The following is a 13132-nucleotide window of genomic DNA, read 5'->3' on the forward strand; positions in this document are numbered from 1 at the left end:
AATAATATTTTTACATAATAATAAATAATATTTATAATAATAATATATTTACAATTAAATAAATTAAGTAAAAGAAAATTAATATAAAAAAAAAGACAACAAAGAGACAAAAATACAAAAAAAATCATTATATAAGACGATAAGGATGCCATTGGTAAATAATAATTATATAAGACGATAAGGATGCCATTGGTAAATAACTTAATATATGTAAAAAAATAATTATAATAATAAAATATAATGTGTTATTGATTGAGTTTGACACTAACAAATTGTATTAAAAGGTAATGTACTTTAACTTGATTTCTATTTTGGGTAACGTATTTTTAAAACTTTCATTTTGGTACCTAAGATATAAAATTTTAAATATTTAAATACCTGGGTAACCGGTTGAAGACTAATTTTAGATTAAAAAAATCTATGTCACTAACCACATAAGCAAATAATACTGAGTTGAATACCACATCAACATGATAACCGGTTAATGCTTCAACTGGTTACCCAAGTACTTAAATGTTTAAAACTGTATATTTTATGTACCAAGATGGAATTTTGAAAGTTGCTTATTCACACAATTTGCTCCCTGACATTTGACAAAAATTAAAATGATTCCAATTTCCAAAGGATTTAACTAACATAAAGTGAAATGAGTCCCATTTATTCATTGTTTATCCTCAGTGTCTTAAAATAGCTCTTAATTATCTATTTTACAAACTTATAAAACGTATTTTTCATATTAAAATATGATTCTGATGGCTTATTTCGCAGGCAACAACGTCTATTTTGCAAAATGACTTGAGAATTATTAATTCAGAGAAAGTATATTTACAAGTTTCGAAACGGATGCTTACAAATTCTGGCTATTTTGGTTCATTTAGAAAGAAAGTCAAAAAAACATGCGCTAAAAAGTGAACAGAGGGATGCCAGTACATCTTTAACAAATTTTCCGAAATATCTTTGAAGAATAAAATAAAGCCCAAAATCTTCAAATATAACAGATTTCTCTATTTTAACGATTACAACTTAATTATATTACTAAAATATCTTATACGTGTAATAAAATGTTATTTCTCTCATAAACATTTAGCATCAATTTTTTTTTTGAAATATATAATATTTACATATGACAAATGCAACAAATAAACTTAACATCTTTCTCATCTATGGTGATGTTTGAATTCATGACTTCCTAGAAGGCTAAAGGCTACGATACCGCTAGGCCAAAGGTTCTTTGATCCATCAATGTTTTTTTATTGGGTGGAATATAATTAAAAAATTGTACATCTCTCATGGTAATTATTTTTAAGGAGTTCTCTAGATTTGGAGAACTTTACACTTTTTTCTTATATTTTATTTGTTTTACAGATTTCGTTACAGCAAAAATTTGCCGAAAATCTCTTTTTCTTCATTAGTTTTTAACTATTTTGATCAATTTTCTAAATTTTATTTTTCAATTTTTGGGCTCTGAATAAATAAGTGGCGGATTAAATGCACTCGTACAAATTGCTAAATGTATCCCTACTTATTAACTTTCTCTTGAAAAATATTAATATAAAGATTTAGTACATGATTTGACTTGATTTTAACATGAAAATGGGTATTACTATATACACCATTTTTCTGTTAAAATCAAGTCAAATTATGTACTGGAATTTTTAAAAAGAAATGTGTTAATGTTAATGTATATAGGAAAGTAGGGTTTATTCATTTGAGAACTCCAAAGTTTATTAGATTCATGAGAATTTCTACTTTAAGGATTTGTTTCACATGACTTTTTTCATCAAAGTATAGTATTTAATGTATTGATTAACCTATATTACAATGTATTTGGTTTACAATGTGAAATTTTTTTATGTATATTTTTTGTTTCACAAACACATCAAAAATATGCACATTGTGAACCGAACACATGCGAAACAAACAAATATATGTTAATTAATATTCTAAATTCTAGTCTTACATAAAAAAGAATCATAACACATAATATACAACTTTTCAAAGTTATCATAACTTTACAGATTTAAAGGGGGTGTTTGGTTCAGACAAATAAATAAAAATAAGAATGAAAAAAAAAATGACAGAGAATGAAAATGAGAACGAATTTCTATTCTCACAATTTAACTTGGAATGAAAATTTGGGCTTATGAAAAAATGAGCCCATTGTATAAAAACAAACAATTTATTTTTATTTTCATTCTCATTAAAATCTGGTTAATATCTCTAACGAAACACTCCTTAAAAAAATCTTTTAAAAATAAATTAGTATATAAAAATATATTTAACAATATATAAATACGCATTAAACCTAACCTTAAAAAAAAAAGTATATATAACGTCACCCATAAATAATTCACAGTATGTCAGGGTCAATCGTCATGATGCCTGCCTCACTGCTAAATTTCTATACACAACAAATTCAAATTTGCTCCCTTATATTTGTTATTTTTTTTATTCTTTTAGTCTTTTTATTTAACGGTCGTTAATTTTTTCGTTAAGTTTAGTTAAATAAGGGGTATTTGAATTATTTTTGCTATTTTTTAGTTTTATATTAAAATTAAAAAAACATATTATATTTCAAAGTCTTACAGAAAAATGAGCTTTTTTTAATTTAAAAATATAATATATTTTTTTTCTTTCATTTTTTTCACTTCTTTTGTTTTACGATCTAAAATTAAAAATACAATATGTTTTTTTAATTTTAATATAAAATTAAGTAATTAATGAAAATGACTAAAATACCTCTTATTTAAATGGATTTAACGGATTATCACACTAAAGGATAAAAAACGTTGGAAATTAACAACTATAAAAGATTAAATCTGAGTTTTTAAAGTTTAGTGACCGTTATACTAAAAATTACAAATTTTTAGGGACCAAAATGAAATTTCTGTTTTTTAAATCTGAATCAAGATTCTCTTTCCGACAAAGTTAGTGAGTCATCAAGAACTTGTACTTTTTATACAATTTTCTCTATATTTTCATAAATGGGTGGGTAAATGCATCCTTATCTATCTATGAATTTTTTTTTTTTAAGGTTAATGGCACCCTACTTTATACCAATGAAACTCCGGGTGTTTATGGATTGGGTTGATCGGGTTGAAGACATTTGATCAACTCAATCCAATGTTTGCGGTTTGAAAAATCTTAATTCAATCCAACCCAAACAAAAGTGCAACCCAACCCAACCAGTACGGGTTGGTCGGGTTGATACTTTGATACATTAAAATATTCTTCTAACCTTAAATATGTTATTTCTCTACTCATAATTTATTTTTCATCATCAACCATTTGATACAATTTATCCATGTTTCTTACGTATATCACATTCAGTTAATTTTCTCAATTTACGTATATATGTTTACAATTACTGAACATATATACGAATGAGTTATATAGATATGTGAATAGATTGAAAAAATGTGTATATGAAGAGCGTTCGCGATAGTGTTATTGTCTAATGCATATGTTAATAGAAATTCAACAATCATATTAAATATAAGAAATAAAAAGATATCGGGTTGGGTTGGTTCAAATAATATTAACCCAATATCAACCCAATACCTACGGTTTGAAAATTTTACAATTCGACTAGACATCGGGTTGATCCGGGTTAAATTATGGGGAATGCTAATGGCACCCCCTTTCATGTCAGAATCGGGTCATTCAAGCATTGAGAATGTAAAAAACATGTATTGATGTTGATGTGTGTGAGGGAGAAATTCATGGATAGGGGTGCATTAAGCAATGCATAGGGGTGCATTTAGCCCACCCCTAAATTATTTTGCGTTGAGTTGGTCGAGTTTTTTAACACCCCCCTACCTATACCTATGCAATCATTCCATTTTTTGTTTTTTTTTTGTTTTTTTTGTTTTTATTATCTTTTTCTTTTTTATACTATTTTTTAATTATCTTATTTAATTATAAATATATACTATTACAAATATTATTTTTTATTCTAAAAAAATTAATACTAAAAAATATTTTTTATCATAATTTCTATAAAAGATATATATATTTTCTTTTCTCTTTTAATGTTTTTTCTTAAATAACGTTACTTTTTCTTAATAATTATTTATATTATCAAACTACATATTAAATTCAATATAATAATAATATTATTAAATTCTTACGTATCAAAAAAAATCGTGACTTAAAAATCGTTTTTTCACTTATTTGATTTGTGAGACACGTAAACTATAATATGTAGCATTTTTTTGGATTGAAATAATCCAAATAATCAATTTTTATACGTTCGATAATTTATTTATTAACAAATATATGTAAGGACGATTTTTTTTGGTAATAACTATGACTCTTTGAGTTGCACGATATTAATTATTTTATTTTATTCACAATGTTTTAATTACATCATTTAAGAAAAAAAATAACCCAAAAAATATATAAAATGATTTTGAACAAATAATTAAATCCAAAACTTTTTTTTGTACAAAAAATATATAAAATATCTCTCACCAACAATAAAGTACAATAAACCAACTGAAAAAATTATATCATTTTCATTACTAATTTTGAAGCATACAAAAGTTATGCACAAAGTATAAATAGATACTTTGTCGTCGATGAGAGGATTTATAATGGAAATGGTATAATATTTCTCTGTTTAATTGGTTCATTATACTTTGTTGTCGACGAGAGAAACTGTATATTTTTTATGTTCATTATTTTAAAGTTCAAGAAATTATTTAGAAAAAAAATTTAGGAATTTTTTCCGGAATATGTTTGTTAAAAAAAATATCAGAGATTTAATCATTCAAAATCAAATAGTTTGTTTGGTTTTTTTGAACTTTTCCCAAATTTTTATCACAAGTAACCTGTTTTACAAATGACTATGATGTATTTAACCAGATTTTTAAAAAGATTAAGGGTTTTACTATTCAAAAAAATTGTTTAGGGATTCAAATCACTGAATCATTCAAAATCAGATATTTTGTACTTTACTGGGTGTGTTTTTTTTAACTTTTCCCTTTTACTAACAACCCGTGATCGTATTATATACAAACAACATAATTTGTTTTTGACAAAATTGTATTGATGATGCATTGGCTTTATTACTAACAGAGACCAACCCATCTTAAATAGACATGACAACATCTTTAACGAAAGCGATTTAACCATAAAGAATTGACATAACACTTCAAAAAAATACGTGCATAGAAGTGGAAAACAAAACAAAACATTTACCTCCCAACAAACCAATTAGAAAACAAGGTTCGTTTTATACCGATTAAGACCCGTTTGACAGAAATAAACCTCTGTCGACACAAGATGCGATGATTAATAAACTTAAATCTACAATTATTAAAACTAAAATAGAGTTGTAAATAGCCGAGAGACTGTTTGGCAGTTGCTGAATGATTTGGTACAGAATGATTAAGTGGTCAGAATGATTAAGAGACTCTCATGATATAGTGAAAAATGAAATATAATTGTTTGGTAATTGCTTACAATGAAATTAGAACGCTTAATAGTTAAGGGAGACCCAAGATACAAAACTATTCAGAGAGTTTTAGAATCATTAAGAGTCACATTTTTTTTACCAAACAAGATTCACTTCTTAATGATTCAGAAGTTGCATCTTAATAAAATTATTAAACGTTATTTTTAAAAACACTAAAAACGTGACTGTTGAAATGTCACAAATATTTCCACATGTATAAATTGTGACATTTGTGGGGTCGTTTTCTTTTTATTCAATGGTTCACAACAGAAGTATATCTTTTCAAGATATTATTTTTGTCATTTTTTCTTTTATGGTTGTTACTTAAAGTCGGGTAAATTTAAAGGTGGTTATATATGTATATTTTTATATTAAAATCAGATCAAATCATGCATTAAAAATGTAAAAAATAAGACTGATTTTATTGGATGCGGTAAAAAAAAATATTATATAGTATGGATATTTATCAAGTAAATGTAAATAAACCAAATGGTGAGATCCAATGACCAACTTTAACATATTTACATTATTCATGATTTGATGATTTACAAAACAAGTCCTTGAACTTCCTTCAACTCCAATATGAGTCCTTGCATATTGTATCACAAACTATGCTTCAATTATCGGACCTTTTGAGAACGTTTCGAATCTGTTTCCATCGTCTTTATTTTGTTTCTCTACTAATATGAACTACAAGCGTTTGATGCGTTTAAGAGGTATGTATATGCGAAAGCAGCATGAAGTGCAGATCCCGTGGACAGTACGTCTTCATCAACTGTATAGTAAGGACTATGCGGTGAATGGACGATTGACGCTTTTTCATTTCTCATGCCGAGGAAAGCGAAGGTGCCTGGAATCTTTTCCAAATAGAATGCAAAATCTTCGCTTCCCATCGTAGGAGGGTTTATTTCTATATTATGTTCTCCAACGATCATTTTCGAGATTTTTATCACATGCTCGTATATCCTTTCGTCATTGACAGTTGGGCAGACCGTCGGATGTTCGATACCTTCAAGATCAACCACAGCTGAGCAACGATATACTGAGGCTTGAGCTCTTATCACCTATACATCACCACTCAAGATATAATTAGTCAAAACTAATTCCAATTCCTAAATCTTTAAAGTGGTAGAATTTGACTCTAATTAATACTATGCGAAAATATGTGGACCCCATATATGTATATGTATATATATATATATATATATATATATGGTATATTTCTTTTACAACCTTGTGCATTTGTACAACCTTTGCAACCCAATTAATTAAGATATTTATAGAAATGATTGGAGTTCATTTATTATGATTTGAATATTTATGGAATATGAATAGAGTTTATTAATTATGATTAATACTTTATATTAGGAAACAATTAATTGATTAAAAATTGAATGGTTGAGATGAGGGTTGTATAGGGTGTAGGAATGGCAAAGGGTGTAGAATAACATCCCTCTATATATATATATATATAGAGAGAGAGAGAGAGAGAGAGAGAGAGAGAGAGAGAGAAAGAGGCCTAAACAAATGAGAACTAGATAATTTGTGGTATCATGAGATTTAATATGAGCCAATCATTTAAGATAATTAATATTATTTACTAAAATAAAATAAAGGGTAAATGGGTATTTTGACAAAAAAAAGTTTATAACAAATCAAATCATTAATTATTCAATCTACAGTTGCCTAGTTTATTTGAATTTGCCCTAAATATCCTATTTTGAAGCCTACGCCTCTCATCCCTCTCCTTACCGAAGTTGCTTTTCGCCCATCCTCTCCCCATTCGACGAACTATAATGACAATGCACCAACGATGCAGTCTAACCAGAAAGAAACAAGATGATGGTGGATCGATGTGTGACAACCAGCCTCAATATTTTGAATGGGATCCCTACCAGAGAGAAACGAAGAAGGTTGTCGTATCTGGAGGTTGTCAGAGGGAAGAAGATGGGATAGCTGTTGGAGATGCTCACAGGTGGGTGTTAATGGTCGATTGCAGGAGACAGCGTCTTGTCGGACAAGATGACCGGAGAAGGTCGTCGGAGTGGTGGGTGCGAGAGAAGGCCATCGGATTTTGGTCCTGTGTGTTTGTGTGTGTGTATATATATATTAAAATAATTAAACTAATTAAAGTAAATTAGAATATTAAACCAATTAAAGTAAATTGAATAATCAACACAAATTACTAATTTACTATTCTATTTTATTTTAAGAAACATATCAATTATCTTAAATGATTGGTTCATGTTAGACATCACAGTGACCACAAGCTAATTAGTTCTAATTTAATTAGACTATATATATATATATATATAGAGAGAGAGAGAGAGAGAGAGAGAGAGAGATATGAGCGATCAAATGCAACTCACTCATATTTGTACAAACCGTGAAAACCACCATCATCCGTCGATTTTATTGTTTAATTTAATGAAATTGTTTAATCTAATTAAATTGTTTCATATATGATTGTTTATATGTTTTAATGAAATTGTTTCGTGTATTTCTCTAATAAGATCCATAATTAACACCCTTCACAATAAAAATGATTAGTTAACCTCTTATAATTACAAAAATCAAATAAAAATTAGGATTGATTGAATGAGGTTTGCACGGTTTATACAAATAACATGGTTTGCAAAGTAAACATCCCTTATATATATATATATATATATATATATATATGCATATGTATATTGTATACGTAGGGTTAAGTGTAGGGAAAAACCGTAATAAAACGAATATTTTGGTAACCGTTTATCGGAACGGTATGTACATGTGCATACAAATAATTTGTAAGCAATTTATTTGGTATGCAAATGTGCATAAGAACCAAGAAACGACTTCACTTACTTGTATAGACATGTGTGTACCATGCATATGAATAGTAACCAGGGTTCATCAGTTTTTCATTTTCTTTTTGGATTTTCCCGTACGTTTAAAAATGAGAGTTAAGATGAAAAGCGTAACAAGAGATTTGAATTCTTGATCATCTTTAATATCAAACTCACCTATGAATCACACTTATTATATGAACTTATCTGGTGGATCTCATCCTAATATGCATCCCATCCCGGAGGTCTCATCTTACGTTTCTCACCTTAATTCTCTTTCTCACTGTAACCCAAACTATTTCCCTCATATATATATATATATATATATATATATAGAGAGAGAGAGAGAGAGAGAGAGAGAGACTTGGGATCATGTGAGACCTGCCTGTTTTCGTGAGACCCGTGAGACCAACTTTTTACACTTGAAACTTCACAGCAAAATGTTGTGAAGGTGATTTTTTTAACCTTCACAGTGTTTTTGCTGTGAAGGTTCGACTTTTTTTAAATCTTCACAGTGTTTTTGCTGTGAAGTTTACGTGTAAATATGTGATCTCACGGGTCTCAAGAAAACAAGTTGGTTTCATGTGAACCCAACCCTATATATATAGACTTGGGATCATGTGAGACCAATGATTTTTCATGAGACCCGTAAGACCAATTCTCAACCCTTGGATTAGATTTACAATCGTCAGATTTGAACATTCATAAATGTCACGAGATTTCTCAATAATTACAAAATTGCCACCGTGCAACTTTAGACCATTAGATCATTGGCTTATAAAGTTGATCAATGAACATAAATTAGTCTCACAGGTCTCACGAAAAACCCTTGGTCTCACGTGAATTTAACCCTATATATATATATATATATATATATATATATATATAAAATATAACAGACAGGATATAAAGTAGGTAGTACCTCTTGTATTCTTTCTCCAAGTGCATAGAAGCTCTTTTTGCTAAAAGCTCTATAAGTACCAGCAATGGAAACTGAATCTGGAATGACATTAAACTGAGTTCCACCATCTACCATTGCTACTGAAACCACCTGCAAAATCAAAGGGTTAATTAATTAATTAATTATTGTATGATCTTTTATTAATCAATTTCAATTCCATACAGGAGTATCCAAGGGATCAGCCTCTCGAGAAACAAGATGTTGTAAGCTAATTATAGAAGCCGAAACAGCCAAAATTGGATCGATCGATTCTTGAGGGATGGCGGCATGACCTCCTTTGCCCTGGATCACCGCCTTGAAACAACCACATCCCGCCAGAAATTCCCCCGGCCTCGATGCAACGACACCAGAATCGGAGGAGAGGACTAAATGTAGACCGAAAATAGCCTCCACGTTCTCGAGAACACCTTCTTTGATCATCTGTTTCGCTCCTTCACCGCGTTCTTCCGCTGGTTGAAATATCAAAATCACCGTCCCCTAAACTTATAATCAACCAAAGAGCTACTTTATAATTTATTAATTTTTGAGGCATTATAAATTAAACCCATAATTAATCTTAATTAATTACCTGCAATTCATTTTCGAGCTGTTTCAAGATTTTAGCAGCACCAAGAAGCATTGCAACATGTGCATCATGTCCACAAGCATGCATCTTGCCATCAATCTTGCTCTTATGCTCCCATTCAACCAGTTCCTATATATATATACACATTATATATATAGAGAGAGAGAGAGAGACACACACACACAGAGCAGCAGCAGCAACAATCATTATATATAATTATACTGTATTTCTTGACCTTCGAGATTCATTAAAAAGGTGTTGATGGATCAAATTGTTGCATGTCTTGCATGAAATTATATATACATATTTATATATAATAATAGACCGGTAATTAAGATTGATTTGTTAGAACTCAATGGTTTGTAAATGAAAAGTCATATGTATGTATATGTATATATATATATGGATTTTTTATTGTATATGTAACAGGAGTGCATATATATAGATACATACATCTGTATCTGTATCTATATCTATATAGATATATGCATATTAGAAAAATGGAGAGAAAACCCTAAATTAATATACCAATTATCTGCAGAATTGAAGCTTAAAGAATTAGAAAAGCGTTCAAGACTGGCCCCCGCATGTCTGCCATCTATAATATTTTTAAGCTACTAGATTCGCTCATAAAAAGCAAGTTTTTTATGGATCAAATTGTTGCACTTCTTGCATGAAAACTTATACATACCCAGAGATATATATATATATATATATATATATATCATTTATTTTAATATTATTTTGAGAAAGAGGGAACCTGAATGGGTAAAGCATCCATGTCTGCTCTGAGTGCAACGAACGGCGGCAAACCGGAGCCAACGACGGCGACGACTCCAGTCTTGGCCACCGGCCACCGATACCCAATACTCATCTTCTCCAATTCATGGCGGATTACGGAGCTGGTTTTGATTTCTTCGAAGGCAAGTTCTGGGTACTCATGAATCTCCCTTCTTATTTTCTTGATCCAATCCACTGTATCAACATCATTTGCCAGCTCGAGTATATGATCTTTGATGATTGATGAATTTTGATTTTCCAAAAAAGGGTTTACAATACAGCAGCTGGTTTGATTGTTTCCATGGATGGTTTTTGAGCAACAAGATATTGATGGAAGAATAAGAATGGTGATGAAGATTATGAGTGAAAGGCTCATTTTTTGAGAGAGATTTTTGGCAAAACAACAAGACTGAGATCTAAATACACAAATTTGGGGCATGGGTTGATATGTCAATTGCTTTCCTCATTATAATTTTAATTAAAAGAAAACCCATTATTCTCTTATGTCCACTACCTTCACTTTTAAGAATATATACAGTTTCTTTACCCTTCATAACAGAGAACAAATGTCACAATCGAGGGTAAAATAGGAAATTACAAACTTACATTTAAAAGTGGATAGTTGTTTAAGAGATGGTGAACTCTGATTTCATTTTTGATAAGTTTGAAATCTAGATCAATAAGATTGTTTGATTTCATTTTTGATAAGTTTGAAATCTAGATCAATAAGATTGTTCGTTTTTACCTCTGAAGTCTGAAATTTGAATTGATCAAACTAATGTAAAAATATAAAAGATAAATAGTTTTTATTTTATTTTTACAAAAGCTAACAGATCTCTTCAAATCCCAACAAATGAACCATTTGATAGATGACAAACCAAAATTAAGAGGTATTAAAGAATATGTTTACCACTTAAATTTCAGAGGACATTTTTAATTTGAGAGAAAGTAAAGAAATATTAAAGACACTTAATTTGAGACGAATGAAACATATCAATTTTAGTAGGGTTTCGAAAATTCTGAAAAGGTGAAAAACCCAGTGAATTTTATATCTTAAGTGATTAAATTTCTTTGAATAAATAAATTATTAAATTTCTTGAAATCGAACAAATAAATTTTAACTTATTAGAACCTAATAAAAGTCAATGAATTTTTATGTTGTGAGCGTTTAAATCCTTAGGAACGTTGTATAATCATTTTGTTTTGATTAAATTACAATAGACGTCCACGTGGGTAGATATTCAATGGGTCATGTTCTTGTCCTTACATTTTTACAACGTACTGAGTCCTGATGTAAGCATAGGAATACAGAGGTTGTTGATTTATATAGGGACCGAACTCATTAAAAAACTACAACCATAAGGACCTAACTCACTAAAAAAACGCAATCACATGGATGTAACTCGTTAAAAAACTGCAACCACAAGGACCATTAAAAACACCTAATCAAATGGACGAACATGTAATTTACTCTTTTGTTTTTACCGTGTATTTTTTACTAATTTATTGATATATCAAAAGAGATTACATTTTTTTCGCTGTATAGGTGTAATTAAATTCGTTGAGTTTTTCTGGTTTTAGCAAGTTTAAGAATTTATTTATTCGTTTTAGTAAGTTCAAAGTTCGATAAAAGTTTAAGGTCTAAGCATCTCCAACAGATTATCCAAAATGGAAATTAAGGATTTTGGACAATTTTTTGCTTCAACAGATTTTCCATAATTTTCTCTAAAATGGAGAATTTACTGGAGATAGTGTAAATTTCTTCAAATTTGGAGATATCTACAAAAATGATTAGTAAAATGGTTTTTTTATTGTATTTCACCAATAAATAACCTTGAAATAAAATATTTATGAGCGAGAAATAATATTTAATTAAATATATGGAATATTTTCATGATATAATCTTCAAAATGGATAATTTGTTGAAATAAATGCAATTTTTTTTAAAATTTAATTCTTCATTTAAAAAAAGGCTTTTAAAGAATTTGTTAAAGATAGTGTGATGGACAAATATCAACAATTTATCAAACCAGTAAAAATGAATTTTGGATCACTATAAGCTTATTGGACAAAAAGTTAGTTAGATCGGGCCCAAATAGTACCAAATCCAAGCCCACAAGTAATCTATCTTTTATTTCAATTTCCAAATATTACATATATGTATTTATAAGGTTGAGTTTACGTGAGACCAATTTGTTTTCATGAGACTCGTGAAACCATATTTTTATACCTGAAACTTCACAACAAAACAATGTGAAGGTAAAAAAAGGTTTGAACACTCACAGCAAAAAACATTGTGAAGATCACATTCACAGTCTTCTACTGTGAAGTTTCAAATGTAAAAAGATGGTCTTAAAGGTCTTACGAAAATAGTCTGATCATCCCAATTTTGTTAGAAGTTAAAATTATCCATAAAAATTATAATATATAAAAGTCATGATATAAATAATAATAAATATTATTTTTATGACATAGTAACACAATTGATTTAGACAATATGTCACATGGATAATATTTTATAAATTATATGTATATAT

General features: G+C 29.0%; 1 protein-coding gene across 1 annotated transcript; it reads right to left on the reverse strand.

Moving 5' to 3' along the window:
- Positions 1-5952: 5952 nt before the first annotated feature.
- LOC112525594 (IAA-amino acid hydrolase ILR1-like 4) lies at positions 5953-10971 on the reverse strand. The gene is made up of 5 exons (XM_025135780.1): positions 10576-10971; positions 9819-9944; positions 9413-9727; positions 9212-9340; positions 5953-6522 (listed from the first exon to the last, which is right to left on the reverse strand). Exons 1-5 carry the CDS (start codon positions 10969-10971, stop codon positions 6139-6141), a joined length of 1350 nt encoding a protein of 449 aa, XP_024991548.1. The 3' UTR covers positions 5953-6138.
- Between the last annotated feature and the right edge of the window lie 2161 nt (positions 10972-13132).

This window comes from Cynara cardunculus, assembly GCF_001531365.2.
Source record: "Cynara cardunculus var. scolymus isolate 2C chromosome LG 13, CcrdV1, whole genome shotgun sequence".
Classification (NCBI taxonomy): Eukaryota; Viridiplantae; Streptophyta; class Magnoliopsida; order Asterales; family Asteraceae; genus Cynara; species Cynara cardunculus.